At 42.9% G+C, this 19,722-nt stretch overlaps 2 protein-coding genes across 3 annotated transcripts in view; both read left to right on the plus strand.

Annotated features, from left to right (window-relative positions):
* Positions 1-1,444, plus strand: part of LOC139418235 (dehydrogenase/reductase SDR family member 11-like) — a 42,114-nt gene extending 40,670 nt beyond the window's left edge. Inside the window, exon 7 of one of the 2 annotated variants that reach the window (XM_071167528.1) lies at positions 167-1,444. In XM_071167528.1, the coding sequence (XP_071023629.1) occupies positions 167-208 (42 nt within the window). In that variant the 3' untranslated portion in view covers positions 209-1,444. The remainder of the gene's footprint in view (positions 1-166) is intronic. The other variant, XM_071167529.1, reaches the window with a different exon arrangement.
* Positions 1,445-9,405: 7,961 nt separating this feature from the next.
* The window catches only part of LOC139418237 (flotillin-2a-like), a 40,793-nt gene continuing 30,476 nt past the window's right edge, over positions 9,406-19,722 (plus strand). The window contains exon 1 of the mRNA XM_071167533.1: positions 9,406-9,725. Coding sequence (XP_071023634.1) covers positions 9,677-9,725 — 49 coding nt within the window. The 5' untranslated portion in view covers positions 9,406-9,676. The remainder of the gene's footprint in view (positions 9,726-19,722) is intronic.

A 19,722-nucleotide genomic window follows, 5' to 3' on the forward strand; every position in this document is an offset into this window, starting at 1 on the left:
GCTTACTTATATCCTGCCTCTCTCTTAGATAGACCAATGGTACTATATGTTGTCAATGTTCCTGACCTGCATAGTCTGAAACAGTGTGCTTTTATAGAGGACATTCATGCAGTTTGTTGGATGCCTCTATTTTTTTGTGTATGTAACCCTGCTTGTCGGCCTCTAGATCGGAGATGTGCAGATGAGGCCGGTGGAACAGATGTCATAGCAACAGAGCAGGAAGTTAAGCAACTGGAGGAGCCGATAGAGCCAGGCAGCAAGCGCCATTGTGACGACTCCTTAGCGACCTCTGCTGGGCAACGACAAAAACAAACAAACTAGTGTTCAACTGGATTTGGACTGAAGGGATCGGTTTGAGGAGGTGTGGAGGAGGCTGTGTGTGGTGGAGTGATATCTGGGCTGGAGATTAGAGGATGGGCAGGTACTCTTAACCACTACTGAATTACTGTGAGTGCTGCTACAACATGGGCTTTGGTGTATTGCTCTAGCAGCCTTGTTTCAAAATGAAGCCACATCAAACTTAGGAGAAGAGAAGAGGGTTGCTGCTCCTGTGCGTCATCTATTCTACATGACCATCCTGACTGACTGACAGAAGGACCGACCGAGGGAGGGGGGGAGGGAAGAGTATGCCATCAATTGCACATTAATATTTTTTTTTTGTAGGTCATATTACATATATGTTTAAAATAATGGAACAAAACACTGCTATTTGTATTATTTTTTATATAAATATTTTTACTTTGATTATTGGTACATTTGGATAATATGCTGTACCCTCTAACCATAGACACTCGATCCATTTGTACTATTTTGACGTGTTTTTAATAACAAGCAGATTTGGTTAGCCTGTTAAGTATCAAGTACGTCCCGCTTGTACGTTTTTCAAAATCTATGTCAACCATCACCAATCAGCAAATGTGTATAAGGGACAGTCAAGCAAGATTACGCAACCATCACTTATGACCAAGTGTATTTCCCCACTCCATAAATCAACCATATGAGATAGGCCTAGATTCAATCAGATCAATTGTTAAGCGGCAATTGCCGACATGTGCATGGCTGATGTTTTGGCGGTGTTGGAGTTGTCAAAATCGGTGAGCAGCTGCTCTTTGTCATTTTTTTATTTTATTTTTTTTCTCTATTTTTCTCCCCAATTTCGTAGTATCCAATCATTTAGTAGCTACTATCGTGTCTCATCACTACAACTCCCGTAAGGGCTCGGGAGAGACGAAGGTTGAAAGACAACCCAACCTGCTTCTTGAAACCTCTTGATACTACCCATCCCGGGTCCGGGAGTGTTGTCAACAACTGACACTAATTAGCATAACGCAACGGACATAAATATTACTAAAAAATATTCCTATTCATGAAATCACAAGTAAATATATTGAAACACAGCTTAGCCTTTTGTTAATCACCCTGTCATCTCAGATTTTGAAAATATGCTTTACAGCCAAAGCAAGACAAGCATTTGTAAGTTTATTGATAGCCTAGCATAGCATTATGCCTAGCTAGCAGCAAGCAACCAGGTCACGATAAATCGTTTACCTTTGATGAGCTTCGGATATTTTCACCCACGAGACTCCCAGTTAGATAGCAAATGTTCCTTTTTTCCAAAAATATTATTTTTGTCGGCGAAATAGCTCCATTTGTTCTTCACGTTTGGCTGAGAAATCGACCGGAAATTGCGGTCACGACATATATATATTCGACAGAAACAAACGTTGTTTATAATCAATCCACAAGGTGTTTTTCAAATATCTATTCGATAATATATCAACTGGGACTGGTGGCTTCTTAGTAGGAGCGAGAGAAACAATGTCCGCATTTGTCCTTTACGCACAAAACACTCTGAGAGACTTCAGCTGACCACTGACGCAATGTTGACGTTCAGGCTCATTTTTCAAAATAAAAAACTATGTATTGGAACTTTGTATTGTGACGCTAGACACATTAGGGAAGCCATAGAAAGGGGAATCTGCTCAATAGGGACGCATAGGAACGCAGAGGTTTCTAAATAAGAGTCACTTCCTGATTGGATTTTTCTCAGGCTTTCGCCTGCAATATCAGTTCTGTTATACTCACAGACAATATCTTTACAGTTTTGGAAACTTTAGAGTGTTTTCTATCCTAAGCTGTCAATTATATGCATATTCTAGCATCTTGTCCTGAGAAAATTAGCCTGTTTACTTTGGGGACGTTATTTTTCCAAAAATAAAAATAATGCCCCCTAGATTCAAGAGGTTAACACAGCGCCATCCAACCCGGCCGCACCAATGTGTCGGAGGAAACACCGTGCACCTGGCAACCTTGGTTAGCGCGCACTGCGCCGGGCCTGCCACAGGAGTCGCTGGTGCGTGATGAGACAAGGATTTCCCTACCGGCCAAACCCTCCCTAACCCGGACGACGCTAGGCCAATTGTGCGTCGCTGCAGTACAGCGCCCTTAGCCACTGCGCCACCCGGGAGGCCTGCTCTTTATCATTGTCACGAAGCCACACCTGCCGGGAGATGCTTGTGGATTTGACAGCTCTAACACAGGTCCACCGCCGACATTTACAAAACATAAGTTTTGCAGATGTCAGCTAAAGCGTATTTGATTGAATAAGGCCCTTAAATTGTTTTGCACCATAGAGATAGAGGACTCATCTTTGTATCTGTACCATTATGGCATCTGTGACAGCACGGGCCACGCCACTGATGCTTAGTACATTTTCTTCATGATTGGCTGATCCCTCCTGATGGAGTCATGTCCAACTGGGTCACCAGGAGGAATCAGCCAATGAAGTTAGAAGTCCCACCCATTTGACTACATTAAAATGGTGGAAGCCCTCAATGGCGCTGCCCATACTAATATGACCTTTTGGCCGCAAGAGGCCTTTGTCATTCTCTATGTTTTGACTTTGGATCCATTTGGAGGGAGGAGCATAAAGAAAACACTGGCATCTTGTCTCGAGGAAGTTACTAACTCATGAGTGCACATGTATACTTTCCCCCAAGTGTGTACTTGTATGATACAGTAGATATTTCTCAATAAAATTAAATAATTGTCAAAGGTGGCCCCTGTTTTGTGTGCCATCATTTGTTTTCGTCAATTGTTTTCTTATTGATGACACTTTACTGTCAAATTCTATCCAAATAGACCTACACTCGTAGAGCTATTCTGTTCATTGAACAAATATCAACTAGATGGCATAATCTCGGACAGGTTTATAAACGAAACTCCTCTGAATATGTTTTTCTAAGGAACCTCTGTCGTGGTGTTTGTGACACCACCTACTGGTGATTGTAAAAATCTGGCACACCCTTTGGACTTGGAGTCAGTTGGCTTTTTTATTTTTGCTTTACACAACATGACAGGAGTTGTACAGTATTTATCCTACTCCAATGACAATATCCTGATTATTTTGAGGTTTTATAATACTTTACATAATTATGCCTGATTAAATTTCCTTTCAAATATTTTCTGTTAGTATTTTTTTAATATACAGTAAATCAAATAAATGATGATATACTGTATAATTTACAATCATTTTACAACGATAACTTATCATTTATGAGTCACGGAACGTAACCCTTTGTCAGATTGCAATGGATATTTTACATAATATATAATATGTAGCCTAACAACCAGTTCTGAGATCATTGACTTAGATTATCCATGGCAACATGTGGCATATTTTTTTTAAAACGTGACATAATATCAAAGCTCAGACAGTGCAACATATGGACATGTTAGTTAAGGTCTATCCGTCATGTTTACACTACCCACTCCTCATCATATTCCATTCTGACGACTCAAAGAGGTAGGTAAGCTTCTTGAATATAAAATATCAATTCTGTGTATTTGTTTTCACATTATTGACTATAATAGTGTTAAAAAAAAGGCCTTGACATTCACTTGGAGAATAAGCCACGTCCCCATTGATGAATCTGTAATACTGTATAAGTCTCAAGTGACACCAATAGTGGTCAGTTTGAGGCCACAGACAGTCCACAGTTTGGTTTCCAGTCCCAATGTGAATCAAGCACAACATACAGAGTGAACCCTCACCTGGCTCTCCAAGCCTATCATAGTCCCTACCTCACAGTCAGAGGCCATCAGTAGGGAGAGTCCGTATCAGAGGTTTGTCTGAATGTGAGGCTTCTCTGGTAGAGGAGCAAAGCAGCTGATGACTGCTATGTTTGGGTATGTCTGTCTTCCCAACTCCAGGTAGTATGGTACTTTTGACTTCTCATTCTCCGGTGAATAAGGGGTGATTAACTTTACTAATCTCCCGGGGGAGATAAAACATGGCAAAAAGGACATAAAATGGAATTCTGTCCAACAGCTTAGCTTAGCCATTACACCAGAACCTCTTGAGGAGGCTGCAAGGTGTTGTAGTAAAGTTGCAATAATGCTATAGGTAGGTAGATGAATAGAGAGAGAGGGAGATATAGAGACTGACAGATGAGTATGTAGTAATTCAGTATCTCATTGATTAAGCCAGGCAGAACCCACAGTGTGAGAAGAGCTCTGAGGGGGATCCAGATGATGGACGCCATGGCGATGACCCAGCCAATCCCCTGAGCCCATTGGGGATACACGTAGTCCTCATAGCTGGCTGGTTTAAACTGGATGATCGTGAACACCAGGATCCCCTGTTGCACAAGAGGAGAGAGAGGGATGATGAAATACATTTATCAATTGCATTCAATGTATTCCTACTCTCAAACCTGGATGTGCCCATGTCATGGGGTTGTATTTGTAGACACTATAATTTTGTTGAGGTGAATGATGACTCACAGTGATCAGAAGAGGAGCCAAACATCCAACACATTCTAACTAAGATATAGTCTTACTTCTTGTCGTCTCCAGTAAGTTTGCCGAAAGCCGCTTCACACCTGTCAGAGAGAAAATAATAGGGGGAAGAAATGGAACATAATGTTTTCCTTCCTGTAACGACACACACACACACACTAACTGGTTTCACCATAAAGCCCACAGATGGCCGGCACCTTAAAAAATATCATGAATCGTAAAAAAAGATGAAACATCCTTTTTTTTCAGGGGGTGTATCAGCTTTAATATAGTGGATAGATTGTTGCTTCATCAATGTAACTGTCTGCATCATTTCCAAGTGTGTGTGTGTGTGTGTGTGTGTGCATGTAATATATATATACTACCGTTCAAAAGTTTAGGGTCACTTAAAAATGTCCTTGTTTTTGAAAGAAAAGCACATTTTTGTCCATTAAAATAACATCAAATTGATCAGAAATACAGTGTAGACATTGTTAATGTTGTAAATGACTATTGTAGCTGGAATATCTACGTAGGCATACAGAGGCCCATTATCAGCAACGATCACTCCTGTGTTCCAATGGCACGTTGTGTTAGCTAATCCAAGTTTATCATTTAAAAGGCTAGTTGATCATTAGAAAACTATTTTGCAATTATGTTAGCACAGCTGAAAACTGTTCTGATTAAAGAAGCAATAAAACGGGCCTTCTATAGACTAGTTGAGTATCTGGAGCATCACCATTTGTGGGTTCGATTACAGGCTCAAAATGGCCAGAAACAAAGAACTTCCTTCTGAAACTTGTCAGTCAATTCTTGTTCTCAGAAATTAAGGCTATTCCATGCAAGAAATTGCTATGAAACTGAAGATCTCATACAACGCTGTGTACTACTCCCTTCACAGAACAGCGCAAACTGGGTCTAACCAGAATAGAAAGAGGAGTGGGATGCCCCGGTGCACAACTGACTGAGCAAGAGGACAAGTACATTAGAGTGTCTAGTTTGAGAAACAGACGCCTCACAAGTCCTCAACTGGCAGCTTCATTAAATAGTACACGCAAAACACCAGCGTCAACAGTGAAGAGACGACTCCGGGATGCTGGCCCTCTAGGCAGAGTTGCAAAGAAAAAGCCATATCTCAGACTGGCCAATAAAAAGAAACGATTAAGAACAGACACTGGACAGAGGACCTCTGCCTAGAAGGCCAGCATCCCGGAGTCGCCTCTTCACTGTTGACGTGAAGGAAGGCCAGTTTTATTGCTTCTTTAATGAGAACAACCATTTTCAGCTGTGCTAACATATTTGCATAAGGGTTTTCTAATGATCAATTGGCCTTTTAAAATGATAAACTTAGATCAGCTAACACCACATATGAACACAGGAGTGTTAATGGGCCTCTGTACGCCTATGTAGATATTCCATTAAAAAAATCTGCTGATTCCAGCTACAAGTCATTTACAACATTAACAATGTCTACGCTGCATTTCTGATCAATTTTATGTTATTTTAAATGGACAGAAACTGTGCTTTTCTTTCAAAAACAAAGAAATTTAAGTGACCCCAAACTTTTGAACGGTAGTGTTTATACACACACTTTTTTGGAATATCCTTTCCTTTATTATTCCCACCAAACCTTACCATCCCTATCCCCAATTGGAGTAAACTAATAAACAGCTTCTACATACTATACACATTCTACAGACACAATCTATTTTACAATAGTTATATTTTGTTTGTTTTTAGTCCTGGCCTTCCTCTATTTCTGATGTCCTTCCAGTTTGATTTCTATTTGCCATATATTTGTAACTGTGCTATTTCTGTAACGATCGTCGTATGAAGAAGGAGAAGAGGACCAAAGTGCAGCGTGGTACGTATCCATAATACTTTTAATCCAGAATGAATACACAAACAAAAACAACAAAACGATAAACTAACAGTTCTGACAGGTGCAACAAACACTAACCAGAAAATAACTACGCACAAATCATAGTGGGAAAACAGGCTACCTAAGTATGGTTCTCAGAGACAACAATCGACAGCTGCCTCTGATTGGGAACCATATCAGGCCAAACACAGAAATACACAACCTAGAACAAAAACATAGAATGCCCACCCCAACTCACGCCCTGACCAAACTAAAACAGAGGCATAAAAAAGAGAAAAAAATACAGGGCTTGATATTAACCTGTTTATCCACTTTGTGTGTTGTTTGATGCAAGATACCACTTTACAAAATAAAATGCATTATTCCCATACCATTATTACAGAGAATCAGAAAAATTATGCTACCCTTTGTCTATTGGCTACTTAGCTTATTCAAGACAGTCTCAAAATACAAAAACTGCCTCTTTAAGACAAAAAAAAGATCTTTACCAGACTTGCTTTTCAAAGACGTCAAGAAATGTACACATGTTGTGCTCTGTAGGAAACAATCACTCTCCCATTCCTGACTACAGGTGCATGTCAGAGAAAAAACCAAGCCATGAGGTTGAAGGAATTGTCCGTAGAGTTTTGAGACAGGATTGTGTCGAGGCACAGATCTGGGGAAGGGTACAATTTTTTTTGCCAGCATTGAAGCTCCCCAAGAACACAGTGGCCTCCATCATTCTTAAATGGAAACAGTTTAAAATGGAAACAACCAAGACTCTTCCTAGAGCTGGCCACCTGGCCAAACTGAGCAATCTGGGGAGAAGGGCTTTGGTCAGGGAGGTGACCAAGAACCCGATGGTCACTCTAACAAAGCTCCAGAGTTCCTCTGTGGAGATGGGAAAGCCTTCCAGAAGAACAACCATCTCTGCAGCACTCCACCAATCAGGCCTTTATGGTAGAGTGGCCAGACGGAAGCCACTCCTCAGCAAAACGCATATGATAGCCCGCTTGGAATTTGCCAAAAGCCACCTAATAGAACTCCCAGACCATGAGAAACAACATTCTCTGGTCTGATGAAACCATGATTGACTCTTTAGCCTGAATGCCAAGCGTCACGTTTGGAGGAAACCTGGCACCATCCCTAGGGTGAAGCATGGAGGTGGCAGCATCAGCCAAGACAACACAGGAACGTCTTCGGGACAAGTCTCTGAATGTCTTTGAGTTGCCCAGCCAGAAGTCAGACTTGAACCCAATCTAACATCTCTGGAGATACCTGAAAATAGCTGTGCAGCGACGCTCCCCATCCAACCTGACAGAGCTTGAGAGGATCTGCAGAGAAGAATGGGAGACTCCCCAAATACGGATACAGGTGTGCCAAGCTTGTAGCATCAAACCCAAGAAGAATCAAGGCTGTAATCACTGTCAAAGGTCCTTCAACAAAGTACTGAGTAAAGGGTCTGAATATTTATGTAAATGTGATATTTCCCGGTTTTTATTTTTAATACATTTGCAAACATTTCTAAAAACCTGTTTTTGCTTTGTCATTATGTGGTATTGTGTGTAGATTGATGGGGGGGAAACAATATAATCCATTTTAGAATAACGCTGTAACGTAACAAAATGTGTCAAAAGTAAAGCGGTCTGAATACTTTCCGAATGCACTGTATATAGGGGTGTGCCTTTCCAAATCACTTCCAATTATTTGAATTTATCACAGGTAGACTCCAATCAAGTTGTAGAAAAATCGAGGATGATCAATGGAAACAAGATGCACCTGAGCTCAATTTTGAGTCTCAATTTTGAGTATTCATCTCCCTTGGTGTTTTTTCTATTTGGTTGCATGACTTGTTCCAAAAAAATATTTAAAAAAAAACAAACAGAAAAGTATTCACCTTCTTTGCTATGAAGCCCCTAAATAAGATCTGGTGCAACCAATTTCCTTCAGAAGTCACATAATTAGTTAAATAAAGTCCACCTGTGTGCAATTTAAGTGTCGCATGGTCTGTCACATGATCTCAGTATACATACACCTGTTCTGAAAGGTCCCAGAGTCTGCAACACCACTAAGCAAGGGGCACCACCAATAAAGCGACACCATGAAAACCAATGAGCTCTCCAAACAGGTCAGGGACAAAGTTGTGAAGAAGTACAGATCAGGGTTGGGTTATTAAAAAATATCAGAAACTTTGAACATCCCACAGAACACCATTAAATCCATTTTTCAAAAATGGAAAGAATATGGCTCCACAACAAATCTGTCAAGAGAGGGCCGCCGTCCAAAACTCACAGACCAGGCAAGGAGGGCATTAATCATAGAGGCAACAAAGAGACCAAAGATAACCCTGAAAGAGCTGCAAAGCTCCACAGCGGAGATTGGAGTCCATAGGACCACTTTAAGCCAATCACTCCACAGAGCTGGTATGGAAGAGTGGTCAGAATAAAAGCCATTGCTTAAAGAAAAAAAATAAGAAAACATGTTTGGTGTTCGCCAAAATACATGTGGGAGACTCCACAAAAATATGGAAGAAGGTACTCTGGTCAGATGAGACTAAAATTGGTCAGCCTGAGGTGCGTGTCCTCAGCCCCGCACCACCACTTCCGGCACCAGGCCTACAGTGCGCCTCGGTTCTGCCCACCTCCTTGCTTGTTCTGCCCACTATGACTCATTTGATTCCATTTGAAACGACAGGCTGTGGTCTATCTTGGTTTAATTATACAAATCTTTGGATTGTCATTCTGCAACGCACTGAGAGATGTCAAATCAGTAGATGGCAGCATAGAGACCCTGAGGGATGACTGCTGTGAGAGATGACGTCGCAGCAAGACCACTCTTGTATTGACGTCTGCCGAGGTGAAATCTCCATTTTATGAAATCCCGGGGGACCTATTTTCTCGTAATGATAGGGGCGGGGCGGTGAACGGGTTCGAAGACGAGAGAAATCGGTCTATTACGTCGGGTTTTTTCGGTTGTGTTGCAACAGATTTGTAGGCGACGTACGCACTTGGTTTGGGATCCGTGTTTTTAAATAACATGGGTAATTGCCACACAGTTGGACCAAATGAGGCCCTTGTGGTTTCAGGTACGTAACGTTAAATTACATTCGTCTTCAACTTTGGGAATTCTAATTTAACGTTAGTTAACTACTTTTACCTCTTATTTACACCATGGCAAGGACATTGCAGCGTTATTCACAATGGATAACCTCATTTTGTCATTAGCTACGAATTCAGATGCTGCTCTGGCTTCGATCGTTGGCTATATTTTATTTTGGCTTCCAGCTAACGTTTTTTGTGATGATTTCAATATGCCACACTTCTCATAACCACCATATGATTGTAAACAACACAACGTTACATCGCATGTATGCTGATATGAATAAGGGATCGTGTTCAACCAAGTCATTGATGTGCTTTTCTAGTTTAGGAAATAGGAACGTTGTGATTATGAATGACAGTCTCCGAATCGTGAGGGAAGGGAGTATGAGAGTGGGTGGATGCATGTTACCGTATGTCAGGCCCATAAATTAATAAAAATGTCAGGCCAGATTGCATACAGATGAAATTATATGAAATGTGGCCTGGTATGTTATAGCCTCAGTGATTGCAACTAATGGAGTATTACCCATGAAATACCTATAAATACAACTCTAAACGTATTATAACTAACATAGGATATAAAAAACAAGGACATATTAATCAGTTATTAATAGGTTGTAATAACTGTTGGAACGATATAGCTAGTCTATCATATACTGTAGCCTTCTATTTGCTGAGTGACAGTATGGGAGAGAGGTTGCAGTGACATGTGAAACCTGAACAAGCCAATGGAATTTGTGGAAGTAGGCCTAATATGCTCAAGGCTATCTCATCTGTATGAGTTGAGTTAGAGACATTACAGATGTAGCGTTAGGTATTTTAAGGTCTGGAAACTAGAGCTGTGTATTGCCAGGGACCTCACAATAGGATATTATCACGATACTTAGGTGCTGATACTTGTATCACGATTCTCACATTCTATATGTATTGCTATTCGATACTGTGATTTTATTGCGATTCGATGTTCCAAACATATTACTCACCATATGTCTTCTGCAGAGGGACAAGAGAGAGCCATGAAAAAACAACTTTTGATTTTGATCAGTCATGGAAATAAAAGTGCTGAAAACAAATTGGCACCCTGTTTTTAAAAAGAAGAAAACAGAGAACAAGCTTTCTTCCGATGAAGGAGAGGACCAAAATGCAGCGTGGTTATTTCGATTCACGTTTAATAAAAAGATAAACACGAACAATACAAACAGAGACAACGATAAACACCTGCCTCTGATTGAGAACCACTTCAGGCAACCATAGACTTTTCTAGACAACCCCACTATACCACAATCCCAATACCTACAAAACCCCAAGACAAAACACACCACATAATAAACCCATGTCACACCCTGGCCTGACCAAAATAATAAAGAAAACACAAAATACTAAGACCAGGGCGTGACAGAACCCCCCCCCCCCCCCCATGGTGCGGACTCCCGGCCGCACACCTAAACCCATAGGGGAGGGTCCGGGTGGGCGGCTTTCCACGGTGGCGGCTCCGGCGCGGGACGTGGACCCCACTCCAACAAAGTCTCAGTCTGCATGCATCTCGTCCTTAGATTGGCAACCCTCGCCACCGACCTTGGCTTAGTAACCCTAACCAAGGGCCCCACTGGACTGAGGGGAAGCTCGGGACTGAGGGGAAGCTCGGGACTGAGGGGAAGCTCGGGACTGAGAGGAAGCTCAGGCAGGTAGATGGCTCTGGCAGATCCTGGCTGACTGGTGGTTCTGGCAGATCCTGGCTGAATGGCGGATCCTGGCTGACTGGCGGATCCTGGCGGCTCTGGCTGCTCCATGCAGACTGGCGGCTCTGGCGGCTCTGGCTGCTCCATGCAGACTGGCGGCTCTGGCTGCTCCATGCAGACTGGCGGCTCTGGCTGCTCCATGCAGACTGGCGGCTCTGGCTACTCCATGCATACTGGCGGCTCTGGCTGCTCCATGCATACTGGCGGCTCCATGCAGACTGGCAGCTCCTTGCAGACTGGCCGCTCTGGCAGCTCCTTGCAGACTGGCCGCTCTGGCAGCTCCTTGCAGACTGGCCGCTCCTTGCAGACTGGGAGACTCCGGCAGCGCTGAACAGGCGGGAGACTCCGGCAGCGCTGAACATGCGGGAGACTCCGGCAGCGCTGAACAGGCGGGAGACTCCGGCAGCGCTGAACAGGCGGGAGACTCCGGCAGCGCTGAACAGGCGGGAGACTCCGGCAGCGCTGAACAGGCGGGAGACTCCGGCAGCGCTGAACAGGCGGGAGGCTCCGGCAGCGCTGAACAGGCGGGAGGCTCCGGCAGCGCTGAACAGGCGGGAGGCTCCGGCAGCGCTGAACAGGCGGGAGGCTCCGGCAGCGCTGAACAGGCGGGAGGCTCCGGCAGCGCTGAACAGGCGGGAGGCTCCGGCAGCGCTGAACAGGAGGGAGGCTCCGGCAGCGCTGAACAGGAGGGAGGCTCCGGCAGCGCTGAACAGGAGGGAGGCTCCGGCAGCGCTGAACAGGAGGAAGGCTCCGGCAGCGCTGTAGAGGCAGGAGACTCCGACAGCGCTGTAGAGGAGGAAAAGGCTCTGGCAATGTTGGACAGGTGAGGCGCACTGTAGGTCTGATGCGTGGAGCTGGCGCTGGTGGTACTGGGCCGAGGACACGCACAGGAAGCCTGGTGCGGGGAGCTGCCACCGGAGTGCTGGTGCGTGGAGGTGGTACTGGATAGACCGGACCGTGCAGGCGCACTGGAGCTCTTGAGCACCGAGCCTGCCCAACCTTACCTGGCTCGATGCCCACTCTAGCCCGGCCGATACGAGGAGCTGGTATGTACCGCACCGGGCTATGCACCCGCACTGGAGAGACCGTGCGCTCCACAGCATAAAACGGTGCCTGCCCGGTCTCTCTAGCCCCCCGGTAAGCACAGGAAGTTGGCGCAGGTCTCCTACCTGACGTCGACATACTCCCTGTGTGCCCACCCCAAGAAATTTTGGGGGCTGACTCTCGGGCTTCCTTGACAACCGTGTTCCCTCGTATCGCCGGCTCCTCTCTCCGGCTGCCTCTGCTCTCCTAAGTGCCTCCACCTGTTCCCATGGGAGGCGATCTCTTCCAGACAGTATTTCCTCCCAAGTGTAACAACCCTTGCCGTCCAAAACGTCTTCCCATGTCCATTCCTCCTTTCGCTGCTCCTGCTGCCGCTGCCTGTCACCACGCCGCTTGGTCCTTTTGTGGTGGGTGATTTTGTTAAGGTTTTCTTCCGATGAAGGAGAGGAGGACCAAAATGCAGCGTGGTTATTTCGATTCACATTTAATAAAAAGATAACAACAAACAATAAACGTAATGTGAAAACCTAAACAGCCTATTCTTGTGCAAACTAACACAGAGACAGGAACAATCACCCACAAAACACTCAAAGAATATGGCTGCCTAAATATGGTTCCCAATCAGAGACAACGATGAACACCTGCTTCTGATTGAGAACCACTTCAGGCAACCATAGACTTTTCTAGACAACCCCACTATACCACAATCCCAATACCTACAAAACCCCAAGACAAAACACACCACATAATAAACCCATGTCACACCCTGGCCTGACCAAAATAATAAAGAAAACACAAAATACTAAGACCAGGGCGTGACACTATGAAGGAAAAATACTGGGGTTTTGGTGTAGATACAGGCAACTACCGCAAATATAATATTGAGAAATTCTAAATTCTAAATTCAAAAATGATATCCTGATTATGTAACCTTATCGACCCCCCCCCCCCCCCCCCCCCTCTCTCAGTCTTTACAGACCCTGATCTGTAGCAGCATGACTGGATAACGGCAATTAAATGGAAGCCATGTTGCTACGTTTTGTTGTGTGTATGCCTAGAAAGATTACAATGACATTTCCATTAGGCTATTTCAAGGATAGGCCTCAATTTGCTATTCAAGAGTAACTAGGCTGTGTTTGGTGTAACCCAGGAAAGCTTAAGTCTTATTACAAGTAGCCAGGAATAACTATTGGATATAAGAGCAATGTCAACTTACCAACATTACGACCAGGAATACGACTTTCCCGAAGCGGATCCTCTGTTTGGACCACCACCCAGGACAATGGATCGGATCCCAGTAGGCGACCCAAAACCACGGCGGTCTTCTGGTCAGGCTCTGTAGACCGGCACATCGCTCACGAGTATACTACTCGCCAATGTCCAGTCTCTTGACAACAAGGTAGATGAAATTCGAGCAAAGGTTGCCTTTCAGAGAGACGTCAGAGATTGTAACATTCTCTGTTTCACGGAAACATGGCTCACTCGGGATACGTGGCCCACCCGAATTCTTCACGCATCGCGCCGACATAAACAAACATCTCTCTGGTAAGAAGAAGGGCTGGGGTGTATGCCTTATGATTAACGAGTCGTGGTGTGATCATAATAACATACAGGAACACAAGTCCTTTTGTTCACCTGACCTAGAATTCCTTATGATCAAATGCCGACCGCATTATCTACCAAGAGAATTCTCTTAGATTATAATCAGCCGTGATTATAATCTAATCACGGCAGACACCTCGACGGCCCTCGACGACCAATCTGATTCCACGCTTTTGGCTTGTCACCGAAAACACTCAAACTTTTACAGATGCACAATCGAGAGCGTCCTGTCAGGCTGTATCATGACCTGGTACGGCAACTGCTCCGCCCACAACCGTAAGGCTCTCCAGAGGGTAGTGAGGTCTGCACAACGCATCACCGGGGGCAAACTACCTGTCCTCCAGGACACCTACACCACCTGATGTCACAGGAAGGCCAAAAAGATCATCAAGGACAACAACCACCCGAGCCACTGCCTGTTCACCCCTCTATCATCCAGAAGGCGAGGTCAGTACAGGTGCATCAAAGCTGGGACCGAGACTGAAAAACAGCTTCTATCTCAAGGCCATCAGACTGTTAAATAGCCATCAATAGCCGGTATGTTTACTGTGTCTAAAAATGTTGGCAGCGGACAGCATGAAGCCAAATAAATTAAGGCGTCACTTAAAGACATTACACCCCAATCACGCTGATAAGCCGCTTGAGTTTTTTCAGCGAAAACGTGCCGAATATTGCCAACAATCGTCCCGCTTTGTGAATGCTACTTCAGTAAACCAGTGAGCACTGTTAGCATCATATAAGGTGGCGTACCAAATTGCTCAGTGCAAAAAAAAACACTCCATAGCAGAGGAGCTGATACTGCCTGCAGCATTAGACATGGTCTCTGTCATGCTGGATGACGCAAGTGCTGCAAAAATAAAAACTATCCCTCTGTCCAATGACACTGTCACCAGACGTATAAATGACATTGCTAACGATCTAAAAGAACAGCTGGTAGATAAACACAAAGACAAACGTTTTGCCTTACAGTTCAATGAAACAACTGACAGCAACAAAGACTTTGTTTATCTCTTATGTACGTTTTGACATGACAAACTCCCTGCCTCACCTAATTCTGAGTGGACACACTGTGTTATACACAGAGAAGCACTGGCATCAAGGCACCTTTCCTCTGAATTAAGTGAGGTTATGACTGACATTGTAGGTGTAGTCAATTTTATAAAGACCAGACTACCAAAAACATGAGTCTTCTCTGCTATCTGTGAGGAGATGGAAGCTGAACATCAAGCTGTGCTGTTTCACAGTGAAGCAAGGTGGCTGTCACGAGAAAGTCTTGTCCCGAGTTTTTGAGCTCAGAGAGCAGAAAATAATGTTTTCCGAGCAGGAGCACAAGTATGACCTTGCAGACCTTGCAAGCTAAATTAACTAAATCTACAGCTTCAAGGGAAAGATAAACACCTCCATCAGGTCACAGACAACATCAGCTCTTTCACTCGAAAGCCTGCAATGTGGGGCAGGCGACTTGATGAAGGAAATACTGATTAATTCGAGAACCTGCATGAATTTGTTTACACTACTGACTATGATGCCACCTCAGTGATTCCATATATTAAGGAGCATATTTCATCACTGATGGGATTCTTTAAAAAGTGCTTCCCTGAAAACAATTCCCAATATGACTGGGTGAGAGATCCTTTCAATGCACCAGCTCCAACTGGTTTCAGCTCTGCAGAGGAGGACCAGTTCATTGATATGACGTCTGACTCCACATTGAGACTGAGGTTCACATCACAGACACTGAGTGAATTCTGGCTGAGTGTAGAGGCAGTATCCACTCTTAGGGCAGAGGGCCATGGGCATTCTTCTTCCTTTTGCAACATCTTATCTTTGTGAGACTGGCTTCTCTGCTGTTGCTGCACTGAAGACCAAGTACACGTCCCAGCTAAACATTGAGCAGGAGCTGAAAGTTGCAGTATCATGCTTCAAACCCCGCTTCGAAAAGCTGAGCTCTGCAAAACGTGCTCATTGTAGCCATAAATCCTGGCTTCCTCATTTTGATTTTTAAAAATCAGCACAAATTGTTTTATTCATTTTTGTTTTATAGGTCAAAGTGTTTCATATATTGTGCTCCTGAGTTCATGTTGCTGATCAATTTGAATTTATTATTATTTATTGATTATATATATAAAAAAACATTTTTAAAAATCAGTATCAAATGGTCAAAACAATTTGCAGTTTAAATAAGGCTTGAATTTTTTAAAACCTTTCAGGCAAATTGATGCACTTTAAGTATTTTCTTTTACAGACTAAAAAACAATGTTAATAAAGTTATTCTTTGTTGTAAGTTGAGGGGGGGAACAGAAAATAATTGAGAAGCACTGCCTTAGGCAAACTTAATTTCCTTAGATTTGGAAGGGATATTGCACAATCACATCCCAACTAGCACATTTGGTTCCTTGGAAGTTGTGGGAACGTATGTTTTTGGTTTTCCATTGGTTTTGGGAACAAGCCATAACGTTTCCTGACAGGTAAAACTGAGAACTGAAGTGAAAATTTCACCTGTTCTGGGAACGTTTATCTTTAGGTTGCAGGGAGGTTATTTGAACGTTTTACTGTGGTTCCCTGAAAGTTTTCCCAGGAAGTTTTATTAATGTTTTCCTTATTGAAAACACTGAATGTTTCAATAAGACTTTTAAAAACACTGCTAGCTTAGTTTTGGTTAAAGTTACAGTATGTAACTTTTTGGTTTACCTGACCAAATTCACATAGAAATGTGACTTATAGATCTGTCATTCTCATTGAAAGCAAGTAGATTTGGTAGATTATTTTCTTTGTCCGCTATTTCTATGCTTCCCTTATGTTTTGTTTTGGCATATTTTACTTTTGGTTTTGTACACCAGCTTCAAACAGCTGAAAATACAATATTTTTTGTTAGGGAAAAGATATTTCACAGCGGTTTTGATGGCACGATGATTCTTTACCAGTGGCAGTCGGTGCTATTTTAAGATGAGGGAGGACGATTATATATTTTTATCATGGCATTTCTATTACAGCATATTGGATGACTGTCATTCATATTCCATTCACCCAGCTCAATGTAACAATAGGTTTAGGCTACTATTCAAATTTCCCCTGTATCCATAATGAGATTGCTACAACCTAGCCTATGAATTAAAGTTTACAACGTAGCACAGGTCGAGAGAAATTTGAGTAATCAAGGTGACAGACAGTGACACATTCAATACTGCCTTGCACTCTTGCTTGCATTTTGCTGATCTAGAGTGTAATCATTAGTCCAACAATTTTAAACAGGAGTTTCTATTGGACAAATTCAGATATGTTTATCCCCGTTTCGTTCAGTTTGCTTTGGTTTAAGAAAGTTTAACAGATTCGGCGGAATGAATACACCCCTGATCACACGAAACACAGTTTCATAGCAGCCACATACAAACAGCATGATCACTTTGATCATTGTAGCTATAATTTCTTCTCACATCTACGCTCTCTCCTCCTCTCACCTTTACCCTTCGCTTGTGGACTTCAGTGCACAACATATCAGCTGTCTGTGGCCAGGCAAAAAAATCTTTCCAAGCCAAACCACCATATCATAACCGCTACACACAGCCTACATTGTTATCACCATTATTAGCTAAGGTCATATTCAACATAGCTACTAGAACTAACACATTAGTAAATCTGCTACAATCAGGCAGTACAGTCAGCAAGCAGTTACACCTGCGGGCCTGGTGCCAATAAATGAATAAAACCAAAAGCTTACCTTGACTTGGAAAAGTTCCAGTTTTGGATACCCACTGCCAGCTAGCTAACATAGCGTCCCTCTCTGTTTGAGCCAGGTGTTTGAGTAGGCTAAACTAGCTAACTACATTCGCTAGCTTCATTGGGTGGACAACTTGTCAGTTCATGCTGCAAGAGCTCTAATAGGTTGGAGGACATCCTCCAGAAGAAGGACATCCTCATAATTACTGTGTATGTCTATGGAAGGGGAAGAGAACCATGAGCCTCCTGGTTTTGCATTGTCCTCCCAGTGGAGGCTACTGTAAACCTTCATTGCAAAACAGTTTGTTTTAATCAATTATTTGGTGACATGAATGTATTTAGTACAGTTTTATCTAAAAAGGATCACTTTTAATGTTTCACTACTTTTATTTTCATGAAATTCACTGAGGATGGTTCCCCCCTTCTCCTCTGAGGAGCCTCCACTGTTCTCTACACTAAACTTGCTTTTTTTTTTATCACAAACTAAAATTAGGTGAACTTCTAGAATTTTAGCAACCAGGGATTGGCAAAGAGATTTTTGCATAGTGCATGTTTAACTGTTTTGAACTACAAGCACAGATGCAACACAAATTAATTTGCTTAGGCATTAATCATAGCCTTTGAAGCCGACAACCAGGGTTGGAAATTCGATTTTGTCATTGGCGGGTATATATGTTGGGTATATATATTGGCGGGTATATATTTATATATATTTGTCATTGGCGGGAATGTATATTTCACCAGCCACGTGGCGGGTGGTCACACAGAGTATTTGGGAACAGTTTTGTTTTTATCCGAAGCCCACATGTAGAAGTTGATCGAATTGACAAGAAAGGCTACTAAGTATGACTTTGTACTTCGGGTTTCTTGGCCAGTTACATCGTTTTGTTCACATGCTATGTTTTTCAATGTTAGTTTGAGTTTGCTGCAACTGTCTGCTGCTAGGAAGAGGTTGCAGTCAGAGATTTTTCTCATCACAGACAATAGAGTTACCACGGTAATGGCCCGTCCCTTAAAGGGCCAGCTGAACATTTTTGTCTCACCTAATCATTGTGCTTCATTGAGCATGGATCACTCCCAAACATGTTTATTAATGAACTTTTAGCCATTGTTCTTCTAGATTTGTTTGTGTGCTTCTACATTTATTCTTAAAACATTATGTACTCCTTGTAAAAAATGTCAGCGTAGAGCCCAGCTCTATCACTCAGCATTTTGTGGCAGGGCAGGAACTTTGTTGATTCTTGATGTTCAGTTGTAGAACTGTTTATCTGTTTTTATTATTGGATCTAAATTATTTATTTTAACATACATTGGTTAAAAGATGCAGGTAACAAAAATGAAATTACACAATATACCCCATTACTTCATTAGTTATTTTGTTGTGAGTTTTTTGAATAATTATGGAGAAAAAAATATGTTTTGGCTGATAAAAAATGTCAGTGGCTGGTAGATTTTTTTCAATCTACTGTACCTGCCACAATGGCTGGCGGACCAAAAAGTACATTTCCCACCCTGTCGACAACTAGTACCAGTAAGACCCATTGATAACTGCCAAATGTTACCACAATTGTGTTTTCCAAAACATTATTTCTGTTTTGAGTGTGAGCTAACTTTCCTGTACTAGAAATGTCACCAACACCATCAATTGTGGTTTGTTGGTGGTGTAGCCTTCTGTATGTGGAGCAACTGTTGAAGTGAAAGTGTCAGGGGAAGTTTTTAGAGACATTGTTTTAGTTTGTGGTCTACAGGAGGATTGTTGTGACAGACAAGTGTTTACACATAAGGCCTAAAACTAAGGCTGTGACAGTCATGGAATTTTGGATGACGGTTATTGACCAGCCGGTTGCAAGCGTGGTGAAACTGAGAAGACATTGTCTGT

This window comes from Oncorhynchus clarkii, chromosome 10 (genome assembly GCF_045791955.1).
Source record: "Oncorhynchus clarkii lewisi isolate Uvic-CL-2024 chromosome 10, UVic_Ocla_1.0, whole genome shotgun sequence".
Taxonomy (NCBI): domain Eukaryota; kingdom Metazoa; phylum Chordata; class Actinopteri; order Salmoniformes; family Salmonidae; genus Oncorhynchus; species Oncorhynchus clarkii.